At 35.8% G+C, this 24981-nt stretch overlaps 4 protein-coding genes and 1 non-coding gene across 9 annotated transcripts; 4 read left to right on the top strand and 1 right to left on the bottom strand.

Moving 5' to 3' along the window:
• Positions 1-7239: 7239 nt before the first annotated feature.
• Positions 7240-8868, top strand: LOC107634711 (uncharacterized). 2 transcript variants are annotated; one of them, XM_016338139.3, is made up of 3 exons: positions 7240-8124; positions 8338-8394; positions 8673-8868. In XM_016338139.3, exons 1-3 carry the CDS (start codon positions 7320-7322, stop codon positions 8714-8716), a joined length of 906 nt encoding a protein of 301 aa, XP_016193625.1. In that variant the 5' UTR covers positions 7240-7319; the 3' UTR covers positions 8717-8868. The 2 variants fall into 2 exon arrangements, with proteins under 2 accessions (XP_016193625.1, XP_016193623.1); XM_016338137.3 differs by having other exon boundaries at positions 7247-8124; positions 8551-8868.
• A 2121-nt stretch (positions 8869-10989) lies between these two features.
• Positions 10990-16156, top strand: LOC107631437 (Purple acid phosphatases superfamily protein). Of its 2 annotated transcripts, none has more exons than XM_016334881.2 (13): positions 10990-11273; positions 11354-11530; positions 11713-11804; positions 11910-11979; positions 12081-12203; positions 12638-12730; positions 12945-13074; positions 13305-13386; positions 13927-14059; positions 14377-14582; positions 14672-14797; positions 15210-15519; positions 15689-16156. In XM_016334881.2, the coding sequence occupies exons 2-13, from the start codon at positions 11354-11356 to the stop codon at positions 15992-15994; spliced, it is 1848 nt and encodes a 615-aa protein (XP_016190367.1). In that variant the 5' UTR covers positions 10990-11273; the 3' UTR covers positions 15995-16156. The 2 variants fall into 2 exon arrangements, with proteins under 2 accessions (XP_016190367.1, XP_020975336.1); XM_021119677.2 differs by having other exon boundaries at positions 11021-11170.
• A 642-nt stretch (positions 16157-16798) lies between these two features.
• LOC107631438 (uncharacterized protein At4g14342) lies at positions 16799-18841 on the top strand. Of its 2 annotated transcripts, XM_016334882.3 has the most exons (4): positions 16799-16934; positions 17185-17270; positions 17350-17473; positions 18489-18841. In XM_016334882.3, the coding sequence occupies exons 1-4, from the start codon at positions 16929-16931 to the stop codon at positions 18534-18536; spliced, it is 264 nt and encodes an 87-aa protein (XP_016190368.1). In that variant the 5' UTR covers positions 16799-16928; the 3' UTR covers positions 18537-18841. The 2 variants fall into 2 exon arrangements, with proteins under 2 accessions (XP_016190368.1, XP_016190369.1); XM_016334883.3 differs by lacking the exon at positions 16799-16934 and having other exon boundaries at positions 17179-17270.
• Positions 18842-21388: 2547 nt separating this feature from the next.
• LOC107631439 (protein PLASTID REDOX INSENSITIVE 2, chloroplastic) lies at positions 21389-23926 on the top strand. Of its 2 annotated transcripts, XM_088507660.1 has the most exons (4): positions 21389-21762; positions 21860-21964; positions 23266-23476; positions 23575-23926. In XM_088507660.1, the coding sequence occupies exons 1-3, from the start codon at positions 21505-21507 to the stop codon at positions 23458-23460; spliced, it is 558 nt and encodes a 185-aa protein (XP_088363786.1). In that variant the 5' UTR covers positions 21389-21504; the 3' UTR covers positions 23461-23476; positions 23575-23926. The 2 variants fall into 2 exon arrangements, with proteins under 2 accessions (XP_088363786.1, XP_088363785.1); XM_088507659.1 differs by having other exon boundaries at positions 21390-21762; positions 23266-23926.
• TRNAN-GUU (transfer RNA asparagine (anticodon GUU)) lies at positions 23713-23786 on the bottom strand. Its single transcript has one exon. It is a non-coding gene; the product is annotated as a tRNA-Asn (tRNA).
• Positions 23927-24981: the final 1055 nt, after the last annotated feature.

Here is a 24981-nt window from a genome sequence, read left to right as displayed (position 1 = left end):
GTCTTTCATACCGTTGATTTGCATTGAAGTTTGATCTAACGGTTGAAAATAATTTCTGTTAAAAATTACAGCTATTAGACTATTATCCCACCTATGTTTTTTTTTTAATTCTTATCTATTATTTTTTTTTTTTTTTTTTTTTGGAATCAAAGGGAGCTCAACACACAGAGTGGAGCAATTAAAAGAGCTACATGAAAACAAATCCAATAAACCAACACCTAGTCATATTCGGTATGGCCATCAACAACCAAAGGGGTCATCACCACTCCATTCCTCAGAGTACCTAAACGACCTATTTATGATGTCTTCCACGCTGGAAGTATTATCATCTCTGAAAATCCTACCATTCCTTTCTAGTCAGGTTGTCCAGATAACCGCAAAGAACCTAATAAACCACCTCTTTCTGTCTACCTTCCTTACAGATAAATTCGTCCAGCTTTCAAAGTGATCCTTTAGTGTACCTGGAAAGCTCCACCTTCGTCCCAAGGCCAGCAGCCAAGCACACCACACCTGCCATGTGATCTCGCACTCGAGGAACAAATGAAAAGCAGTTTCCTCAGCCTTACCGCATAGCATACACCTATTGTCCTACTGAGTACTGAGCAATAACCCGGAATCTACATAGGCGATCCTTAGTATTCACCCTTCCAACCAAGACAAACCAAGTAAGCAGCTCAACCCTCGGAGGGACAATACCTTTCCAAATAGCACGAGTGAAACTATAGCTTGTGATTTCCTCCGGTAGAACTTCCGCCTGCAAAACTTGCCCAAATAACGCGGTTGAATAAACTCATGTTTTGTCAAATTTCCATACCACGCCATCCTCTTTTCCAATGGTGGGCTTGACCGACTGTAACAGCTCATGAAGCTGGTGTACTAAATCCAACTCCCATTGGAACAACTCTCTCCTCCACTGAAAGCTCCAGATCCACTCTAGCTCATCCCAAAACCCACAATCCCCTATAACAGCTTCATGAAGGGCCGAAACTGAGAAGAGTCTAGGAAACATATCTTTCAACACCCCAGGTGGCAACCAGCCATCCTCCCAGAACCGGATTTTTCTGCTATTACCGAGTTCCATAGCCAACCCGCTGATCATCTTTTCTCTCAGCTGCGGCTCACTAATTTGTAGCTGGAAAATATCCCGCCAAGGACCCCCTCTTATGGGAACTGGCTGGCCTCGCAGCATCACAGTGGGATTCATGTTGTTGCACGAGCAAACAACTTGCTTCCATAAAGGACAGTCTTTTTTTGAGAACCTCCACCACCACTTGAACAGCAAAGCTGTATTTCGAATCACCGCATCCCCAACTCCCAAACCACCTGCCTTTTTAGGAGCCATAACTATTTCCCACTTCACAAGCGGTAACCCGTTCCTCCCATCCTCTTTACTCCACAAGAATCGTCGCTGTAGGGAGATCAACTTTTCCGCCACTGCCTTCGGCATCTTATATAAGCTGAGGTAGTAAATAGGCAAGCTATTAAGAACCGACTTAATTAGGACCAGCTTACCCGCTTTGTTGAGCGTCTTTGCTTTCCACAAACCGAGCTTATCTTCAACCTTGTCAATCACCGGTTTCCATGTCTTTACCAGCCTCGGATTTGCTCCCAGGGGAATACCCAGATATCTGACTGGTAGTGATGCCTCCTTACACCCCAATAGCAAACACATCCTACGGACCCACATCCAATCACAATTGACCGGGATAAAGTTGGACTTTTCAAAATTATTGGTCAGCCCAGACATCAGTTCAAAACATCGGAGCAATCGCTGATAATTCCTTATGGTCTCCTCCTCAGGAGGGCAGAAGAGAATTGTGTCATCCGCAAACTGCAAGTGAGATAACTCGATGTGATCCCTCCCAAGTAGTAGTGGATATATACGACCATTCCTTACTGCCTTGCCAATCATTCTATGGAGAACATCCACAACTAAAACAAACAGAAATGGGGACAGCGGGTCTCCTTGTCGCAAGCCCCTTTCCATTTTGAAAGGCTTCGTAGGTGACCCATTAACAAGAACCGACATAGATGCAGAGCATACACACTCCTTAATCCACCCTCGCCATTTCTGACCGAAGCCCATCTTCTGCAGTACAATATCCAGAAAGCTCCACTTAACTCTATCATAAGCCTTTTGGAAATCCAGCTTTATTATCGCGGCACTCTTCTTCCGTGATTTCAGCCAGTGCACCGTTTCGCAGGCAATCAGCGTCCCATCATATATTTTTCTCCCCTTTACGAAGGCGCTCTGAGTCTCTCCTACCAACCCCGGCATCACCTTCCGCACCCTCCGAACCAATACTTTAGAAATTACCTTATAAACACAGCCCACCATACTAATCGGCCGGAGATCCTTAATTTCTCTGGCTCCAGTAAACTTTGGTGCCAGCGTCACCCAAGTTACATTCGAATCGCTAGGTAGCCTAGATGACTGGAAAAATCCTAACACTGCCGCAGTGAACTCCTTCCCTAATTCATCCCAGCACTTCTTGATGAAATTCATATTGTACCCATCACTACCTGGTGCCTTTGTTGACTCACAATCCCAAACAGCCGCCTTGACTTCATCAGGCGTTGGCATCGCCTCTAACTCTGTTGCCTCTTCCTCATTGATTTGCTGAACAAGCCCTTCCCGGAATCCAATCCTCGGAGAAGTCTCCAGGTGGTACAGCTCCTTATAGAAGTCCCGAATAGCAACCTTAATCCTTGCTTGGTTCCTGACCATCCTCCCATTTACCATTAAGGCATAAATCTGATTGGATCTTCGTCGCACTGAGGCTAAATTGTGAAAGTAGCGGGTGTTTTTATCCATGTCCTTTGCATGACGAGATCTTGACATCTGCTTCCAATGCAGCTCCTTTCTGATATACCATTTCTTACAGAAGCTCACTAGCGCCTTCCTCCTTGCTTCAATAGTCCCATCAGCCACTCCATTACTAACCATGTCATATGATTTTTTGATTTCATCCTCAAACTGTGTAATCCGTTGGTCTATGTCCCCAAATTTATCTCTATGCCATTGCCATCTGCTTAGCGGAGTTGTCAGAGCCTTTAACTTGTCCAGAAAATGTTCCTCTCCCAAGCTCCTCCACTCCTCCTTTACCATCCTCAAGAAGCCATCATGCGTAAACCATGATCCAAGCTCCGAAACAGTCTTGGCCCTCCTCTATACCGAGTACTGTCCATAACCATTGGACAATGGTCAGATAACCCTCTCGGCCCCCCTCTCAGCCTTGTTCCCAGAAACTCTTCTAACCACTCCAAACTAACCAGACCCCTATCAATGCGGCTACATGATTGGCCTCTGAACCAGGTGTAGGAGCGATCAGTGACTGCTAGATCCACTAACTCCATATCCTAGATCCAAGATGTAAACTCTATAGCCGATACCGGCAACGAGGTAGCGCCCTTCCTTTCTTCCAGATGAGTTATCTCGTTAAAATCTCCCATATAACAAAAAGGAACTTGACATAACCCAGATAAAAAGCTTAACTCTTCCCACGTGACCATCTTTTCCGCCCTATCATGCGGCCCATAAACTAGGCAAAAAGCATAGGAAAATTATTTTTCAGTATCACACCCTCCACACATAACCACCGAGCTCCTTTATAGCAGTTGTTCATTTGAAACATTGTTCCATCCCATAACAAAAGCAGTCCACCTGAAGCACCAACCGACCCAACAAACTCCCATTTAACCGCACCATCACCCCACAGTTGCCCTATATCAAACTTAGTCACCATTTCTTTCTTCGTCTCTATCAAACCTAGCATATGCACTTTAAACTTCTTTCGAAAACTATTTATCATGCTCAGTTTACCAACTCCGCCAGCCCCCTAATATTCCAGGAACTAAATATCATTGTAAAGCATTTATACACACCTTTTTTCGATTTTTCGGGCGACTCCTTCTTGCCTTTTCCTTCTTCTTTGCCAGCTTTTTCTTCTGAGCTATTGCCTCATTCTGTGCCTGAAGTATTGCCATAATGTCATCTTCTTCATCATACTGCATAGCTCCAGATTCCACTGCAAGCTTCCATGCTTCCCTATTTTCTTCCATTTCAGCTGTCCATCTTCTCTCGGACGATTCCGTGTCGGCTTCGCTTCCTTCATCATAACTAACCTTTCGCAAACTCTCCGAATCTCCCCCCTTACCCCCGGTCCCTACCTCTGCTGCTACATCTATACTCCCCTGAGCATCATGTATAGCCCTGCACCCTGTAGAACCCTCACAACAATCCGTCATGACACATGGCACATCTGACCCACTCCCCTTCCATGTCTGTGCCACAATTTGGGCTCCCTCCCTTGATTCACTCCCTTCCAACCGACAACACGACACAACATTTTGGCTGCCCTCACCAGCCACTAGAGATCCGGAACCCCCATCATGTCGGTTCGCTGCCAACCCATCCGCCACCGCCGGCGCCATCCCCGTACCAGATCCCCCCGTTCTGGTTTCCCGCTCATCTCTGCCCGGTGGCTCTCTTCCCTTCCCCTTCCTCGCATGGGACCTGCCCGATTCACATAGTGGCAGCCCCACGCACCCCAGACTCTCACCACTACCCCCAGCACAAGTCTCCGATCGGATCAGACTCCCTTCGCCAGCAGCGGCCATCTCTCCAGCATCATTCATCGCCGGGGAATACTGCAACCAACATCCAACCACAGCCGGTGGCCTCGCAAAGATCACAGCCTCCGCCTTGCAGTTCATGCTGGCCTCCCTCCCCCTCTTTGCACTCGGCAAATTCGCGCTGCCCTGCTCCACTACGCCAGCTTCACAGCACCGACATGGAGGAGCGCACTTCCTAGCCCTATCCAACAGCACATCCCCATCCATGTTTCCTCCAACCCGCCCGCTACTAGGTCCAAGGGAGATCTCCGTTCCTGACCCGGAATGAGGCATAGCGTGTGGGCCTCGAATGTTGGAGCCCAAACCTTCACCGTGTGGCTTGGTTAATTCATTATAGGTCATGGACCTTTGACCCAATTCACTTTGTTCCATAGCACACAAGCCCAAACGCACCTTACTTGTAATATCACCTATAGCAACCACCTGATCCTTCTCATAAGCCCAGGATTGTGTCCTTTCCGACGTGTCTTCTGCCACATCAGCCATTTCCCTTCTGAGATCAAAACCCGTATCTCTTTCCGTTACTGTGTTTGAATTTAAAAAACTGTTACTCCATTCATCAAAAATCTCATGATCATTTACAATTCTACCCTCCTCCACCTCTTTCGGCCTATTCAGCAGGGCCACCGTCTCATCCGTCGTGTCACACCCTCCCAGCTGCATGCAACTTTCATGACGATCGGCGTTACTGGCAGACTTCCCATACTGCCCTTTCTCAGCCTCAATTGCTAATCCATTCGAATACCCAATTGCACCGCTGCCCACCTCCTTAACAAATACCTCATACACAGACGAACCTACAGATAATCGGAGACTTTCTGAAATAGTTCCAAACCGCCATGTATCAATCAACATGCGTCTGGCTCGGAAGGACGTGCCCACAGCTATTCCATTATCACAAACTACTACCTCACCCCACTGCTCACCAATTGCACGGAACGTATCCTCCGTCCATACGTGTAGCGGAACACCATAACACTCAATCCACACTCTTCTCTTGTCATATCTATCATTCTCATTCCAACGGCATACCTTATGAAAGAACTGCCGTAGCCCATCTCCGCACCCTTCCAGTGCCTCCTCCGCGCTCTTTACACTATCAAATATTAAAACGGCCTTATAATTCCCCAATTCACAGATTCTAACAACGTGAGGCCATACCTTCCCGGCCATATCATTCAAAGACCTGAAGTCAATTAAACTCGTGGCACTCCCAATCACACTCCTCTGCAACCATTCCAAGTTAGTCGAATCTGCAGAAACTTTCAGCCCCTTTGGCCCCACTGTCGGCTGACTCTCCGTAGGAGCATGTGTAGGAGGATTCACTGCATGAGATGGAGGAATCCCAACTGTATGCTCCCTCCCTTCAGGATTGACCCCCACCTGCTGGTGTTGTATCCGTCCCCAGCCAAAGGATCGCTCTGTCTTTTAACCTCATCCCTCCTGAACTTAGCCTCCCCGACGAAGATCTCTTTCCCCCGTAACTTCATACGATTCATCTCTGCAATTGTCTTCATGGCTCCTCCCTTTGTAGTATACCGTATGAATGCAAACAGGTATAACATCCCATTTCTCGTCTTTCTTGCGAGATAGATGTCGTTGATCCTCCCCATCCATGCAAACAGTTCAAATAGCTCCCGCTTCGAGATATCCCCTGGTAAGCTGTCCACAAAGATGCTAAACGAATCCCGTTCCAGACAAACGTACTCCTCTCGATTCCAAACCCTTGGATCCTTTGCTTGACCGGAAGTTGGCCGATATTATACAAGTGATTTTTTTTATTCCTTCACACCATTCATCTAGATCACTCTGAAAACTTTCACTCGTTTTTTTTCACTATAAATATATATTTACATATTTAATTTATAAAAAGATAAATTAATAAGCATACTAATACTCATTAATTCACTAATTTAACCATAAAAATAATATAACAATAATATATTTGACAACAGTCAATACACTTAAAAATAAATTAATCTATGCTCCTAATTAAGTCTCGTTCATAATAATTATTTTTTTTATAGATTAGTAAATCAATGAATTTGGACACAATTCTTGTTCTGATATACTTCTTTTCTTTAAAAAAAAATTTGATTTTATTTTAAATTTGATAAGAGAAAAATGATCAATTTTAAAATACTTCCTCGGTTCCTCCACTTTTTATGACAACATCTTTCCCATCTTCTATCAATAAAGCAAATATAATAGAGATTGAGATGTTATTTCAATTTGGGAGTTACAACAAAGTTTTAGTCTTTGCTAAAACACCTTCCATTGAGTTATACAAAGTCAACAATTTTTCACATGGTAGGCCAAGCATTTTGTTGTGGATATTCAACACGGGCAGCAGTACACACAGATTTTACAGATGCACATGAATCAATAGCATCCTTTCTTTCTTTCTTTGAGCCTAAAAGTCTAAAACTAAAGTCTATATGCTCACTCCTAAATCCTACTTCCTTAGTAACAAAACAATGCACTATACTAATAAAATATTGCTGATTTGCTGTCTAATAATAACAGGTCTCTTCTTTTTAGGAAGAAAAAGAAAATAGTTGTTTGAAAGTAATAATAACAATTCCACCAAAAAGGAAAAGAATGTCCTCAATTAACATCATGTATATGAATGACCAAAGAAGAGAGAAGCCATAACAAATATACTTTGCAAAAACACTTCAATAATGTCACCAGTTCTTCTCCTATTCAGCATTCATATATTGTTGGTTCAGAAGGGCTCTTCTGCAACACCAACATGCCAAACCACATGTGGCACAATACCAATAAGATACCCTTTTGGCACTGCCTATGGTTGTGGCCACCCTGCATTCTCTAAGCACATGAAATGCAATCTTGGAACTCTTGAATACTACTCATCAACAAGAACCACCACCAGCAATAATAATGCCTACACAGTTTCCTCAATAGACTATGCAAGTAGCACAGTTATAATCATAGACCCTTTGATGTCAAATTGCACTGAGATGCAAAACTCTGGTAGCTTTACCTTAGGTGATGACACACCATTCACATTGGCCAAGGAGAACATCTTTGTCCTCCTTGGCTGCTCCACCACCTCTCCAATGTTCGATTCGAGGGAAGACTTCTGCGACACAGGATCCGGCTCCCGGGTTTGTAGAGGGATGTATTCATGCAGAGGAGTGACAGGGATTGGGCTGCCACAGAATGCACCAATATCAACATGTTGTGTATATGACTACCCTACTGGAATTGGGTTGGGATACAGTTTGGACCTTCCAAAGCTTCAATGCTCTTCTTATGCTTCTGTTTATGAGTTTGGAGATGAAGGGGACCCCATGAAGTGGAAGTTTGGGGTATCATTGAATTATAATGATTCTTATAATTATAGTGATGCCTGTAAAGATTGTGAAGCAAGTGGAGGCTTTTGTGGGTTTGCTAGTTTGGATGAATCATTCTCTTGTGTTTGCAACAATGGTGTTAACACCACCACCAATTGTTTTGGACAAGGTTAGTACTCTTCATAATAGGGTAGTTTCATTGCAAGTAGTTTTGAGAGTTACTTTAATGTTTAATCAATGAATCTAGATACAGAATTTTTTTTTTTAATGTATCAAAAACTAACAAAAAATAGTAGTAGTTCTTCACTATTTGTACTACTCCATGTGTGCAATTTCTTTACAATCCTTGTTTGCTTGATATTTAATTATTTCATTTGAATAGGAAATGCTTTAAGTGGGACAAGGGGACTGAAAATTCAAACCGTGTTGACTATTGGAGGTAAAGATTGATATTACTTGTCTTCCTATGAAGTATCAACTATTTTGTTTCTCTTTCTTCAGCTCTCTTTTATTCTATTTTTTTCCCTATAACATCAGAATTGTTCTCTCTTGTTGTAACTCATACTCATTCAAGTTAATTTACACTTGTCTGCAGAATGTATATGGAATAATTTGCATACACCATATAACTATAGATGTATGGGAATATGCACTCTTCTTAATTATCTTGTGTTCACTGAAGTTATTAATTGGTGTGGCTGGATGATGTTTCTGCAGGACTTGTAATGTCTTGGATGTTTTTACTCATCCAATGCAGATAGTGACAAAACAAATAAAGGGCTAGGGAATGAAGAAGAAACATGTCTTACCATTTTAATTAGTGCTTCATTTTGTTTATTTGACTCTAAAGCACAGATAGGGCCAAATATATGTAATTTATATCAAATTGAAATGGCAAGCAAGCATCTGTTTTTAATTCATAGTTGTTGGATTGAATAGAATATTTTAACTAGGAATGCTATATATATAACTTTTTGTGTATACTTTTCCCGTATATTTTTTATTTTTTGTATTAAAAATAATTGATAAGAAGTGAGGAAATAGTGAGGGCAAGTAAGTTATAAAGAATGGAATCTAGTGGCTAGCTCAATCAAATAAATACACGATTAATGATAAAAGAAATCCCGCTAGGGAGCCAATGAAATATTTGTACAATGTGTACAATGGGTTATGAGTTAAAAAATAAACCCATACTATCCAGAATAACCATCCGAGTATCAGGGATAATAAATAACATGAAACTACTCATCCCACTCATCCAAAAAACTTAAGCTGATTTTGGGGTTTAAAAAAGATTGAACTCTTGACCTTTCGGATCGAAAGCTCTAATATCATGTCATGAAACCATTCATCCTAAAAACTTAAATTGATAGGAGAAAGTAACACTAATGGTGATATCTCTAATATTGAATCGGACATCCCTAAACTTCCATTGTACACATTGTACAGATATTTTAATTTGAAAATTAAAATATTAGTGCACACTAAAAATTAAAGATAATAAAATGATTGTCAACATATAACGTGAAAGTTTGAAAAAAAAAAATCCTTTTCTTTTTTACCTTGGATCTTAGCTGTGAGTTGTGTCCCCTACCCCAAACTTGAAATATCCTAGCTTGTGAAGAACTTGAATGTGTTGAAAACTTGAAATAATATAGTACTAAAGTGTTCTGTCCCTTTGATAAATGTCAAATATAATGATGATTTTGACATAGGATTCATATGAGATTCACTTTACAGCAGTTTGATATTTGCATTCTAAGGTGACAACAGCAACATGCTCTTTAGATTCATGGGGTAAGACTAAATTAAACTTCATACACAACTATGATGATCATACATTGTTACTAAGACTGCATTTGATTTTAAAAATAGGATAAGATAAGACACTAAAAACAAGACACAAAAGACATATTTTTTTAGTAACAATTTAAATCAATCAATTGCCAAATTGTTAGTAACTTATCTATTCCTACTAAACAACCTTCTTAAGTAGTATCCATTTTAAGTTTTAATTTCGATGTAAACTCCAAGTAGATTTTTTTATTGGGTCAAGAATGAACAAGTAAAATACTATATATTTTTTGTCTTTATTAAAAAAAAACATAGACTTGCAGCTCAAAGTTCGGATCTAAGCAAATGTAGCCTGTCAAATGTCAATGGTAACCACCATATTATTTTATTTATTATTTCTGATGATTATGATTTATATAAAGTATTGTAAAAATATTCTTAAACGTTCTCTATATATTAAATCAAGTAGGAAAAAGAAAAGTTTTTTTTTAATAAATAATTTAAATATTTTATTTACGAATATAGGTAATTTGTAGTATATTTGTTAATTTTTCCAAGTCAAAAGTTACGAGGCAGTGTATGTGAGAGACTGTTTGGAAGCTTTTCCTCTAGTCCAAAACCGTTTTACTAACATTCAAAGTGCTTATCATGATTTGGTTTCTAAAATTTATGATATTTTGACTTGGAATTTGAGAGCTCATGTCAAGGTAACTCAGAGATCAGCCAACCATATTGCGGATGCTATGACAAAGTTTGCAGCAGTGAATAATATCCCCAAACTGAGTTGTTGGAGCCTTGAGATCAGTTTCATATCTTAGTTATAACTTATAAACTTAGCTGCTGGTACTTAGGGAGCCTTCCTCTCCCTTTTGTTTCCTTTGTTTTCTTTGTTTTCTTTTCTTTCTTGTCTAGTTACAAAAAAAAATTTATTTGCTAATTTTTATTTTTTTTATATATATCGTCTTACACTATAAACGAGATATATGTATTTTTTCAAATTTCATATATCTCGTTTACAAACGAGATAATGTCAAATAAAATCGTGTCTTATCTTATTTATAATGTAAATTAGGTATAAGCAATTTTAATTCATTTTCACTATAAACGAAAAATGTAAAAAAATAGAAATTGATAAATATGCTACAAATTACTTATATCCTTAAATAACATATTTAAATTATTTATTTAAAAGAAATCCAAAAGAAAATATTTTTAATATCTTGATTCATGAAGTGAAGTCAATGAAGGAAAATAATAGTCAGAGAATTGGCTTTCACATTGAAATCAAATTAAGAGAATCTTCTTTTCAGATATTCCTAAATCAAAATGTATATATTTGTGTGAAAACACAAGGGTGACTTATACTCAATTATATGTGAATGAAGTGATAAGAAAACTTAGCTGTCATTCCTTCTCCAAAGGTTGCTTTTTGCATTCTATATCTCCATACCCATTTTATTAAATGAGGATTGGTTGTTGACTCACTATAGTGTTGTTATCAATTTGAGGCTTGAATTTTAGTAGGTAAAGTTTGATCTTTTTTTTTTTTTCCCTTTCTTGCTTTTAGAATTCTCTGTTATATTTACTGTAGTTGCTCTTTTCAGATGATGATGGAGGAGCCTAGAATGGTGTTTATGTGTCTGCTGATTCTTGCAACCTTTCAACAAGTAGTAGTGTCAGATGAGCATCAACCACTCTCTAAAGTTGCCATTCATAATATAATATCTGAGCTTGATCAAAATGCTTATGTCAAAGCCAACCCTAATGTCCTTGGCTTGAAGGTATAATACCCTTTGATTCCACAACCTATTCGGAAATTATATTTTTTCAATGCATATCTTATGTTTGCTTAAAGTTCTAGCTGAGTCAGTATCTGCCTTTTTATCTTGCCTGTGATGAAAAACAAGGTTTGGTGCAAGAAATTGATGAAGTCTACTTTTTTTTTTTATAATTTTTATTTTAGGGACAAAATACAGAATGGGTTACACTGCAGTACTATAATCCAAAACCAACAATGGATGACTGGATTGGAGTATTTTCTCCAGCAAATTTCAGGTAGGTTTGTACATCATGGTACCTAGCAACATACATAATCATATGTTACATGATTCAAGAGCTAGTTACATTAACTGGAGTTCTCTTTTCTTACACAATTTCCAGTGCTTCTACCTGCCCTGCAGAAAATCAATTTACCAGTCCTCCATTGTTCTGTTCTTCCGCACCTATCAAGGTTTGCACAGAAACCTTATCCATTTTTTAGCCTAAAGAAGACCTAAAAAGATGTTTAACAATAACTTTTTTTTCTTTCCTTTTTATTTTTTATTTTTTCAGTATCAGTATGCAAATTTCTCCAGTCCCAATTATAAGAAATCAGGAAAAGGTTACTTGAAGCTTCAGTTGATTAATCAAAGATCAGATTTCTCATTTGCTCTTTTCACAGGTGGCTTGACAAATGTATTCTCCTAAACTCTACTACATTTTTTGTTTATTTGTTTTAATAAGATTAGTCAATTTTATCAAACTCGAAAGTTTGCCTAAACTTGTGGAGCCTAAGTAAACTTGAATCATGAAACTCAAATTGTAAACTTGCAAGTGTTTATGAGTTAACTCTAGAGTTGGATATCTTTGAATTAGTTCTTATTTGAAACAAGCTTACATACACCATGTTGAGTTCTACTGCAAATTTTATTGAGAAACAAGCCAAGAATGTAGTTTTCTTCCATGTATTCCATGTTTATATTTCTATAGTTCTTGGTTAATTTGATTTTATTTCATGCGGTTTATATTTGTCACTATACTTTTACTTATTTCAAGCAATTGTATGTATAAACTCTATGACTGAAGATCTTGTTCTGAACTTTATATTTCTTCCTTTCCTTTTGGAACAGCCAAAGCTTGTTACAGTATCAAACAAAGTATCATTCAGCAATCCAAATGCTCCAGTATATCCACGACTAGCACAAGGGAAAACATGGGATGAAGTAAGTTTAAACTCCTTCATATTAAAATCTCAAAAGTCATCTTCTTTTTCCAACTTGTGATACTATTCTTATGGAATATCTTATTGCAACTTGAAATGTCTCTTTTGAATAAATATATCAGTAAATGGGCCAATCTATGTGTGTGACATTCAAAATATCTTAGATTGTTAAAAGCTTACTTATGTTTTGAAGTTTTAACACATTCTTTACACAGATGACAGTAACATGGACTAGTGGATATGGGATTAATGAAGCTGAGGCTTTTGTTGAATGGGGACCAAAAGGAGGGAAATTCATCCAATCTCCTGCCGGGACACTGACTTTTGACCGCAATACCATGTGCGGTATGCAAATCTTTTGGTTGTGATTTTTACCTGTATTTTGACACTTGAGAGTTAGAAAATGGGTATTTTGGTCGACAAAACTGTGTTCATCATCAATAACATGGTTCACTGCAATAAGTATTATAATATTTGCCATTTTAAAAGAATGTTTAGAAATTACTAATGATTGTTAACATAAAATAATTGATAAAATTTAAAACAAAATGATTGTTTTTCATCTATACATATAGGTGCACCTGCAAGGACTGTTGGATGGCGTGACCCTGGGTTCATACACACTGGCTTTCTGAAGGAGTTGTGGCCTAACAAAGTGTATGTCATGTCTTGTATGAGCATAATGAAATTGTTTGAATGAGAATTGATCTTATTGACTTGCAGTGTTTCAGTTGTTGACTAAACAAAACCAAGCTAATTAAATATTTCTTTTATGGGAATAAGTTTTAAGTTACAGGAGAAATAGGATTACATGATGGGATTGGATAGGATGGTATTTCTTTAAAATTGATGCTATATATAATACAACAAAAAGTTCTTTTTCTACTAGGTGGGTTTAGCTGTGTGTATAAATAACTCTACTGTTTTCTGTGAACAGCAAAATGATCAGGAGAAAAAGTAATTATGATTTTGATATTTAATGATAGAATTCTCTTGGTTGGCCTTTGCCTATGTTAGTCTATCAAGTTATCCTCCATAAATATTCTCTTCAGTGTGTCTGTAATATCTTTATTATGATCTTGTCCATTCATCCACTGCAGCAGGTAGCTTATGCTCTACACTTAGTACTTTTGCAATCTACTAAAGCATTATTATTACTATTAGCAAAAATTTAGTATGAATGATCCACACTTGCAGGTACATATACAAGCTTGGGCATAAATTGTTTAATGGTACAATAATTTGGAGTGAACAATATCAGTTTAAGTCCCCGCCTTTTCCTGGCCAAAACTCCGTGCAACGTGTAGTCATATTTGGTGATATGGGCAAGGTAATTTTCTTTAATTCTAGTTTCTAATCATGTTCTGAAAATAAAATATGAAGTTATGAACAAATGTATATTACATATTTGCGTTAAGATTCAGATTGATATTATCTCTTGTACCACTTCTCTCTCCACTATTTCATCCAAAGAAAACTCCAATTATATAGGGATGATTTACACTTCTTTGGCTGATTTTGTTAGACTAGTGAAAGTAAGAATAATTGGCACTGTCAATATAATACAGCAAGAAAAGATATCATCATTCTTGCTTGATATTTGTATTATTATTACATAAACTTCTAATTTGATTACGCCACAAGCAGGCTGAAGCTGATGGCTCCAATGAGTACAACAATTTCCAACCTGGCTCACTCAACACTACTAAGCAAATTATTCAAGACTTAAACGACATAGATATTGTCTTCCACATTGGTGATTTATGCTATGCTAATGGATACCTTTCACAATGGGACCAGTTTACTGCACAGATTGAGCCAATTGCCTCAGCTGTACCTTATATGACAGCAAGGTAAGGTTTGTCATTATTATGAGTTGGTTGCATCCTTTTATCTTTTACACTTCTCATTTATCTTAGTTTCTTCTACTTTGTTCCTTTAGTGGAAACCATGAGCGCGACTGGCCAGGATCTGGATCGTTTTATGGGAGCATGGATTCAGGTGGTGAATGCGGTGTGCTTGCTCAGAGCATGTTTTATGTACCCGCTGAGAATCGTGAAAAATTCTGGTAAATATATCCGAAAAGAAATGATGAATCTTCTTTAGAGATCCTCCTACTTACTAAATGAATGAAGAATTTAATGTCTTTTAAGATTTCAAGACATGAACAGTATCCACAATTTACTTCATTTAGTATTTCAGAGAATGTTTAGGATGATTTCTAGGATGCCAGATCATTACTTTGTCTCAACTTTTTCATATATCATACTCAGGATGATTGTGGTAGGTTGTTGATTCACTCCTAACAGTTTTCTAGATATAGGTGTGTAGCAACTCTAGTTAAAATATCAAATTACCATAGCCATGTATTGCGTCAAATAAAACTTAATTAGCCTTCTCCAAGTCAAGTATCTGAATCAGGATTTTTCATAGGCATCGAAAATTATGCCAGCTCCTTGAACATTGCATTTCTTTGCCAGGTACTCCATAGACTACGGCATGTTCAGATTCTGCATAGCTCACACAGAACTTGATTGGAGAAAAGGGACAGAGCAATATGAGTTCATTGAGAAGTGCCTATCCACTGTTGACAGACAGAAACAGCCATGGCTGATATTTCTTGCACATAGGGTACTTGGTTATTCTTCCGCCGGGTTCTATGCAGCCGAAGGCTCGTTTGAAGAACCAATGGGGAGGGAAGACCTTCAAGTTCTATGGCAAAAGTATAAGGTTGATATAGCCTTCTATGGCCATGTCCATAACTATGAAAGAACATGCCCAATATACCAGGTATTCCATTAATTTCATAGATTTGTTGTGTCACTTTGTTCCATTAGCTCCGATTCGCAAGGATTCACCTTGTCCTTTTAGGCATGTTTGGTAACTTTCTATCTCAAAACAGATACAAAAAGAGAAAAAATTAAGGCGATATATTTTTTTTATTTAACTCTTGCTTCAGAATATCTGCACCAACAAAGAGAAAAACAATTACATAGGCAACTTGAATGGGACAATACATGTAGTAGTTGGAGGAGGAGGAGCATCCCTTGCTGAGTTTGCTCCCATTAACACGAAATGGAGCATCTTCAAAGACCATGACTTCGGATTTGTGAAACTCACAGCATTTGACCATTCAAACCTGTTGTTTGAGTACAAGAAGAGCAGTGATGGCCAAGTTTACGATTCTTTTAAGATATCAAGGGACTATAGAGATATCTTGGCTTGTAATGTTGATGGTTGTTCACCTACAACACTAGCATCTTGATCTAAATATCTAAACCCAAAGAAAGATGTTTATTTGCTTTCTTTCTTTTTTCCACTTCAATAATGTTCAATAAAATTCTCATGTTGATGTTACCCCATCTTCATATGAACTGTAATTATGTAAACAATGTAGAGCATATATATAAGTGGTATATATCTCTAATGTTGCTGTTCTAGTGTCTAACAAAGAGAAATACTAGAGTTATCAGAATTTTTAGCTATTGATCAAATTTATTCAGTCTAGTAATTTAACAACATATTTTAGTCTATATTTTTAAATATTAATAATTAATTGCTGACCAAAAATAATAAATTCTGATGGATATCTAGTATTTCTTGTCGAACAAATTTTCATGTCATGCACATGGCTTTTTCAATCAAGTTTATGAGTTCTTGATATCATTATGGTATAATGAAATATAACATTATGCCACTTTAATATGCATATTTTGATCCTGATGGACACCCACGTTAAGCTTAATCTTATAATCTCAACATTCAAATTATAATTGTTGTAAAATTTCGAAAATAATATTTTTTAAGATAAATTAAAGAAGTTGAAAAATATGAGAGCCGTGATCAAGCCCTATGACTAGGAGCTTTTGTTTCATAATAATTTGAGAATGTTACATCAATATTTTGAAAAATTAAAATTTTTAGAAATAAAAAATATGTTTCCAAAATTTAAGATTTAATTATATTTTTTAATATTAACTGAGGAATATGATATTTCTGAATATAATCAATGAAAAAACAGTTTTTTTTTTTTTCTCTTTACAATAATATATAGATAAAAATAAAACACCGCGTTTTTTAATTTTCCCCAGAGCTTTCAAGTTTCAAGTTCAAAGCTTTGAGTTAAGTGCAGCTCAACTTCTCTCTCTGTCTCTGTTCTCTCTCACACACAGGTAGCTCCTAATTTCTGAAGAAGGAATATGCAGGTACGAACCTTCAATCTCACATCTTCCTAATTTCTTCAAAACCCTAATTTTTCTCTTCAGCTTTCGATGCTTTTGTTCTCTTCTTAGGTTCATGCTCTCAAACAATTGTACAGATTTGTTTTTTCTCCCATTTTTTTCAAGCTCTATGTAATTAAAATAGAATCAAATTCTTGTAAATTTCGTTTTGAAATTAATTGCTGAAGTCTACGTTCGATGGTTCCTTTTTCAATTTTTGGGGGATTTTATGCAGGCAAGTGATAGGTTTAACATCAATTCCCAGCTTGAGCATCTCCAAGCTAAATATGTTGGAACTGGGCATGCCGATTTGAACAGATTGTGAGATTTCTTTGTTCCTTTAGGGGAAAAAAGACTTTTTTTTTTGTATTTTTTATTTATTTATTGTTCGAATGTGCAGTGAGTGGGCGGTGAATATTCAGCGTGATAGCTATGCTTCATATATTGGGCACTACCCTTTGCTTGCATACTTTGCTATTGCTGAAAATGAATCCATTGGAAGAGAACGCTACACCTTTATGCAGGTTATGCTTTGAGATCTTTTTCTTTTTATTTTTTCTATTTCAGTCACCTTATTAATTGCAAGATTCAATTATTATTATTTTGCCATTCCTTTTGATATATAGATTGTAGATTACAGTATGCTTGTGTTCCTGTATCTGCAATTTGGCTTGTTAAATCTATTGTCCTGTTTGATGATCAAGTTCTTATTTCTTGATGTATGCATGAGTGTTGTTTTAGTCAGATATGTCGAGGCCAGACAGGTTTTGAATAGGGCTCATGAGAATTATAGTTGTTACTGCTATATACATTTTGTTCTGATGGATATGAAGAATATCATACTACTTAATTCTTATTTTGGTAAAATATTATCTAGATTCTTCCATGGGAGTATTAGCCCCGCTCCCGACAAGCGACACTTTTCGCACTCTAGGTTCTTCCATTTGTGCTGCACATGGTCGTGGCCATTGTTTAACAATAGGTCTCTAGTTATAACTTCGAAGGATTATATGTTTATGTTGCTTGCTTTATATTTTGTTTTTATTTCATATTGGTTGGAACTTGGAAATTGGTTTCTCAAATTTAAAGTTCATAGGTGTTTATTGTGAAGCTACTAGTTTCTTTTCTCTTTGGTAATCTTCTTGATATGTAGAACTATATCGTAAACTTGATGTTAGAAGAAGTTGAAATGATTGAGTTGTGAAGTGAGAAAGGACATCTAGATGGGGGATGAGATGGAATACATCTAGTTTTCATTTCTTAAAAAGTTAGATCGTAAGAATATATATAAAGTAAGGATCTTGAATCACACTGTATGCCTCCAAAAGACTGTGCCAAGCAATTTGGGAAAGTTGGGCAGTTGGCACTTTGAATTTCAATTGCATATTTAATATTTTAATGTATGTTTAATTAGGCATATTTTATGCTTATTGTTACTATATAGTATGAGAGCTAGGAGTGAGAATTTTTCATGTGTGCTACATATTGTAGATGTAGAAGTTCTTACTCGTTTTATTGATGAATTCACTTTGTGTGCAGAAAATGCTTCTACCCTGTGGTCTCCCTCCGGAAAGAGAAGAAGATTGAGAATTTCCGTCTGGGGTACAAAGGGGAAAGGGCTAATCACAAAGTTTGTAGCCTTTGATAATTCATTGTACTGTTATTCTGATTGAAAACGTATGGTTGTTGTTAGAGACTTAGAGGTTACTGAATCATCTTCCTCTTTCTTGTAGATCCTTAAGATTTAGTTAAATGCAGCTTGGAATATTGGCTCTTGAAAGGTTGAGTTTAGCTTTTTTTTTTTTTTTGTTTGGCTTAAAGGATGGTCTTTATAAATTGTATGAGCTTGTGTATGCGTTTGGCATGAGAAAAGAAAAGGAATACTTATAAGACATAGGAGAATAGTAGAATCTAGAAGGTAAAGTGCAATAGGCACTTTTTTTTTTTAATTTAAATATGAGTAAAGTGAGCTTGAAGATTTCGATTTTAGATTAATTAGTTCTAAAAAAAAGAATTAATTAGGTCATTTACAATAATAAATAGTGGACATATATCTCCTTTTACTAATGGATAGTACGAAACGAAATAGGATTTTTTATGTATTTTGTTATTTATAGTGGTGTGTGTTTTATTGCTGTCATATGAACATAGAAATAAGGTAGTTTTGGATACGAAAGTATTTATTATTTTTTTAGTTTTCATCTAATATTTATCAACTGTTTTTTATTTATCACAAATTTTACAAAAATAGGTGAAGTTTTACTTCAAAAATTGTTATCTATATGACGATCTTTCATAAATTGACACATTACAATAGTTAACGGTACATATAAATATTACCGTTAACTGTTTGTTATCGTGGAGAACTAAATTAGTACTTTTTTCTTTAAGAACTAATTAATCGAAGTTGAAATTTTCAAAGACCTAATTGTCAGTTCATTCTTTAAATAAAAATTCTTTAATTATCAGTTTGGATTAAAAATTATTGTATTTTTGCATATTATCATGGAGTAGCTAGCAAAATAAACGACAAGTATTTTATACATATTTTTTGCATATTTATGCATTAGTTAAAGATAGACAACTCTAATGCTTTTATATTATTATTTCTTATGCTTCTATACAAGTAGATGTTAGTGCACTAAGTTTTTTCGAGTAAAGTTGAAGTTGAAGTTGAGCAAGCCTTAGTTCAAATTTTTAATTTTAATATCATCATTTTTTGGCTTGGTATTATCTTGCATAGACTCAGTTACCTGAAAAGCTTCAGTATGATACTGACAATCTGACATTGACATTGGCATATCTTGACAATGTGTATAAGTTTACACAATTTGAAAAGAAAATTAAATATAACATTATTAATAAAATACATGCAGCAATTCAAGTTTAGAATTTCACTTAAGTTAAAGAAAACGTTACCTACTGTCAAAGCTTACTAGTATTTTTCATTAGGCAGTTAATTTCAAATCATAACCACCAACTCATTCACATTTAAAACCGAAAAAGTCTAGGGGACTAGCAATTTTGTTAAATTTTTGCCAACATGTAACCAGCAAAGAAAAGTGAGTCATTGGATGAAATCTCACAACAATTTCACACCATTAAAACCATGATTGATGGCTATTTGATAGTTACAAATCACAAAAGTTGCTGGCCCCTAGCATTCCTCTTTAAAACCAAGAGTTTTTCTTTAAATTTGAGTTAGTTGTGTAATTAGCATGTTTTTGCTCATAGTTATCATGTTTTGCAAATTATTGAGCTTAAATTTTGACTTAGAATATTTATCATCCCCAATATTATTCAAAAGTTTCTTAATTTGTTAGTATAACAACTAAGTTCCAAAGACATAAATAAGATGAAAATAAAACAACTAATAGATAAGAATAAAGAGTCGTTTAATGATGAGTTGAATAGGATTCTATTAAGATAAGAGTGAAGACTCGTTTGATGATATGAGCTGAATAAAATTCTATTAAACTCAAAATAAAACAATTAGGCTAACAATAGAAGCATATACTATAGGATAATTGATTGTTTGGGTATTTTCTTATGTTAAAAAAAATTTCATTTCCTGAATTTTGAAAACAAAACTATCAAGTTACAGTCTATTATAAATATCAAACAAAGTACAAAATTATACAAATTTCATGAGTAAGATACTGTTTTTTAATTTGGATAAAGATTATCAATACAAAAGAAAAGCAAAATACAGAACATGAGATTAAAAATTTTAAGTTCTCCTAACATAACATAAGACATAAGAGACCTTTCAAAACATTAGCTGAATTCTGCTTTGGTTTCTAGTCTAGTCAAGTGTCTATTTCAATTTGTAACTAAGGCAAATGGATAATATACTTAATAAAGCAAATTACTTATTTTTTTACAATAGCAAAATAAAATTAAAATGGAGCATATATAGATCTTTGATGATATTTTTTTTTATTTATCATAGACAAACAAGTAAACATAAGTATCTCTATTCAATTCAAACAAATGATAAAACACAAAATCGGTTAAATTCTATAACATAAAAAAAAAAGTTAATAATTTTGGCAAAAGTTACATAATACATCTAAAAAAAATAGATTTATGGAGAACTCAGAAATGAATAAGAATTTATTGGAAGAGCCCGAATAATAATAAAAACAGAACAAAACTATCTAAGTATAACAAAAGCATATGTGTACAAAAGGATGAAGTTAATAAAAACAAAAATATACCAAAAAAAGAGAAAGAAAAAACACCGAAAAAATAAAAATGTTTAAAATAGGAGAAATTAGAAAACAAAAAACAGGCTGAAGAGAAAAATAGAATAATTTTATCTTTTTAAATTTTATTTGTTAATTCTTCTTTAATAAAATATATCTATTTAATTCTTTTTAATAATTTTAATATGATTGATCCCTTTTGATAATTAAAATTTCTTAACGGTCCTTCACACAAATTTTCCCAAAGATAAAAAAATCTCTGAGAAAAACAGTGAGTTGAGTCTCAAGACATTTGAGCTTAGGAAAAAGAAACCAGAGATAAAGCTTTGTTCTTTAGAATTTAGACCATGGCTTTCGCTACTGCTACGTGTCTTGCACCTTTCTTCCCTCCTCCTCCTCCTTCTTCTTCTTCTTCTTCTTCGTTCCCGTCTTTGCGTTCGTTATGCTTCTTCACAAGTGGCACCACACCCAGAAGCAACCAACGTTTCTCGTTTCCTTTTGCAAACGAAAAGTTCGCAACTTTACCACGTTCATCCCCTAATAGGCTCACCACCCGCTTTTCTGAGTACAAATTCCCCGACCCTATTCCAGAATTTGCAGATGCTGTGAGCTTTTTTCCCTTCCACTCTTTTGGGCTCGCTCAGTTTATTTTAATGGTAAATTTACTTCTTTTGTACCTGTTTTGGTTTGTGTTTGTTTCAGGAGACAGAGAAGTTCAGAAATCACCTTCTGCAGAAGCTTTCAAAGCCTTCAAAGAAAGACACGTATGGAGAATCGGTTGAAGAAGTTGTGGGAGTATGCACCGAGGTAGATTTTCCTGCTTCATGCCCCCCATTTTACTTTTCTCTAGCTAACTTGGTTCCTCACAAGATTTTTATTGATGGATATTTTGCTCTTTTGTTTGTGTTAAGTGCCGAGTTCTGTTTGTGTATATGGTATATGTTGTAATAGCTTAGTATTAGTATTGTGAAAGATCCCATTTTTGAAGGTTCTCCTATCCTTGACTATGGTGAAGATAGGCAGTGTTTGGCAGCTGGGCAGGACAAAGATCCAGAGACGGAAATTTGTATGTGTCTTGTCTCGGCTACCATAAACAGCCTTAGGGAATAGGAATAAGATTAAGGGTTCTGTTTTGTGTAAATAACTACATATGGGGTGTGAGACTACTACAGATAATCCAATTGTGGATGAGGTATGAGTCGGCCCGGTGTCTCGCAACCCATATGTTCACATGATCTGTTTCATAAGGTTAATGATTAATTGATTATAGCATATCACTCTGATTTTTCAGCATGCCAAACTTGTGACCCTGCTTTGTGGCATTTCTGGTTTCCTTTTTCTTTTTTTCTTCCCTTTTACCCCCCTTCATTCATTGATGAGTGCTGTGACCTCTGCATGTGAAGTAAGGTCTAAGGGAACACGTTGAATTTTGAAGTCAATTTTTTAATGCTTATGTTGGAGTCTTTTTTATGTTTATTTAGTCTGTGGAATTTCTGAATGTTATTTTTCCACTGGTGAGTGATGAGTGATGAGAGGTATATATTCAGGTTGACATGTGTACTGAGGTCGTAAGGAACTAATGAATTTAGAAGTGATTTGTAATGCCTGGTTAGATAAATCAATGTTTAGTAGTTTACTTTGTGGCATTTCTGTTTTTTTCTTTTCTTCACTGATGAGTGATGAGAGGGCTATACTTTTAGGACAATCGAGCCCCTATAAGTTGACTACAGGAGGATATTTTAACTACCAGGAAAAAGGAACAGATGAAGGAGCAGATGAAGTTTTATCCGTTTTTATGTCAAATGTTTCCATTTTCCATGTTATTTGTCCTTGGAATTAGGAAGTGTTGATAATAACTTGAATGCCTTTCATATTTGATTGTCAGTTTGTCACACAACATTGCAAATGCTAACTTGATGCACTCTTTGTGTTCATTGGCATGACATGAATCTGATAAGTGTTTGATTCGTTAAGGTAGTTCATTGTTGTGGATCTTCTTTGTATATCAGTGCTTTTATTCTTGTGCTTGAGTTAATTAGTGATATATGATATAAGTCAATGAGAGCTGTGACTTATGCAATAACACATTGAATGATTGAGTTGAACAGATTTTTAGCACGTTCTTACATTCTGAGTATGGAGGTCCGGGGACTCTCTTGGTCATTCCATTCATTGACATGGCTGATGCCGTAAGCGAAAGGGGGCTGCCGGGAGGACCACAAGCTGCACGTGCCGCTGTAAAATGGGCCCAAAGTAATGTTGACAAAGACTGGAGGGAATGGAATGGCGGTGATAGCAACTAAGAGGGTACCTCTTCATGTATGTTAATCAATTACTTAGTTCTCTAACAACTGAGTTTGAGATGCTTATGTTGTAGGAGCTAAATAAGCAGTTTTGATATTTTATTTTTCTCCCAGACTCAAGATGGACCTCAAAAAAACAAGACACTAGATAGTATTTGTGGAATGATTGTAGGGAAATTCTATGCAAGAGGGGCATGAAGCATTTGATATATCTATTAGGAAATATAGATACTTTAGACCAGGGAAAAAAAACGCTAGAAGAAGGGCTTGAACCTTCGACCTTGTGGTTAACAGCCACACGCTCTAACCAACTGAGCTACTCCAGCTATATGTACAAAGGTAATATTTTTTATCTTTTAAATTTTAAATCAGGCAGCATGGAGATAGATATACTTTGATCAACTGTACTACTACGCCACCATGGAAATAGAAGTGTTTCAAGATTACTTTACCCGCCCAAAACAAAGTTCGTAAAACCCATTTTAGCTTGTTATTAATTTAACAATAATAATATTATTCGGATATCAAATATTTTTTATATTCATATTAAAAATTGTTATTATTAATTAATTATGTATTTAGATTTTTTTTAATTAACAAAGTAAAGAGAATAAATATTAGTTATTTTTTTTTTTACCAAAAATATGAGACTCGAACCCGCAACCTCTTAAGGAGACTATCTCATTTGAGCTATTACTGATTGGCGAAAAATTTGGAAAGATATGTAACTCGAACTGGCAACTTCTTAATTGAGTATGAAGAGTCTATGCCATTTGAGCTATAACTCATTGGCAAATAAATATTAGTTATTAAGAACATATTAATGTTAAAATGATATTTATTATAAAAGGCATATGCCCAATGAGATTGATTTAACAGAAGTTTAAATGGAAGACCAAATTTTCTGAAACTAGGTAACTAGCAATATCACCTATGAGTATATTAGTAAATAAAATTAAATGTGTAAATATATTAAGTGAAAAAATATATTGTTTCCTATGCTAATTTTGTATATATAAATAATATAACACATCAACCACACATGTAAAAAATCCTACGTTATTCTTGAAAAATATTATATGTTTAACCTTCCTAATAAAAAGGAACGGATATCCACCATTAAAGGTAGAACTACTCAAAAAAATGGTTATTAACTCTACATCTACATGTATAAAATATCTTGACACTCTGGGAATACTTCGAAGCAAATCTACTAAAAACCTGCTTAAACTCTTACTAACTTAAGTATCGGAGTCCCTTACAGATACCACCCTCCTTACGAGAAATTCGGACGACTTCATCCCTGCTGGAAAAGATGCCGGACACAACTTTTAAAAGAGCTTAGACCTCACGTTCAGATCCAAATCACCGTTTTGGATAATCAAAACACCATATATAAATGTCATTTGCATTTTTTTTCATAAAACATTGATAGGGCACGCCGTCGTGTTCTCCATTATCATGATGCCAAAAAGGCGTGACATATAGAATTATTTTATTCAGCATTGAACATCGCATAGA

This window comes from Arachis ipaensis, chromosome B3, assembly GCF_059453495.1.
Source record: "Arachis ipaensis isolate K30076 ecotype BB chromosome B3, ASM5945349v1, whole genome shotgun sequence".
NCBI classification, from domain to species: domain Eukaryota; kingdom Viridiplantae; phylum Streptophyta; class Magnoliopsida; order Fabales; family Fabaceae; genus Arachis; species Arachis ipaensis.
Note: the sequence above shows the minus strand (reverse complement) of the source record. Positions and strands in the feature narration are given on the sequence as shown.

What these genes read in the sequence shown, in the direction of transcription:
- LOC107634711 (XM_016338137.3), top strand. Translation starts at nt 7,320, where the DNA reads ATGTCACCAGTTCTTCTCCTATTCAGCATTCATATATTGTTGGTTCAG. An exon ending in CACCAATTGTTTTGGACAAG is followed by an intron (nt 8,125 to 8,337) that starts GTTAGTACTCTT and finishes TCATTTGAATAG; the next exon opens with GAAATGCTTTAAGTGGGACA. An exon ending in AACCGTGTTGACTATTGGAG is followed by an intron (nt 8,395 to 8,550) that starts GTAAAGATTGAT and finishes ACTTGTCTGCAG; the next exon opens with AATGTATATGGAATAATTTG.
- LOC107631437 (XM_016334881.2), top strand. Translation starts at nt 11,354, where the DNA reads ATGATGATGGAGGAGCCTAGAATGGTGTTTATGTGTCTGCTGATTCTT. An exon ending in TATTTGGTGATATGGGCAAG is followed by an intron (nt 14,060 to 14,376) that starts GTAATTTTCTTT and finishes CGCCACAAGCAG; the next exon opens with GCTGAAGCTGATGGCTCCAA. An exon ending in GTACCTTATATGACAGCAAG is followed by an intron (nt 14,583 to 14,671) that starts GTAAGGTTTGTC and finishes TTGTTCCTTTAG; the next exon opens with TGGAAACCATGAGCGCGACT.
- LOC107631438 (XM_016334882.3), top strand. An exon ending in CATGCCGATTTGAACAGATT is followed by an intron (nt 17,271 to 17,349) that starts GTGAGATTTCTT and finishes TCGAATGTGCAG; the next exon opens with TGAGTGGGCGGTGAATATTC. An exon ending in AACGCTACACCTTTATGCAG is followed by an intron (nt 17,474 to 18,488) that starts GTTATGCTTTGA and finishes CTTTGTGTGCAG; the next exon opens with AAAATGCTTCTACCCTGTGG.
- LOC107631439 (XM_088507660.1), top strand. Translation starts at nt 21,505, where the DNA reads ATGGCTTTCGCTACTGCTACGTGTCTTGCACCTTTCTTCCCTCCTCCT. An exon ending in TTCCAGAATTTGCAGATGCT is followed by an intron (nt 21,763 to 21,859) that starts GTGAGCTTTTTT and finishes TGTTTGTTTCAG; the next exon opens with GAGACAGAGAAGTTCAGAAA. An exon ending in TTGTGGGAGTATGCACCGAG is followed by an intron (nt 21,965 to 23,265) that starts GTAGATTTTCCT and finishes TGAGTTGAACAG; the next exon opens with ATTTTTAGCACGTTCTTACA.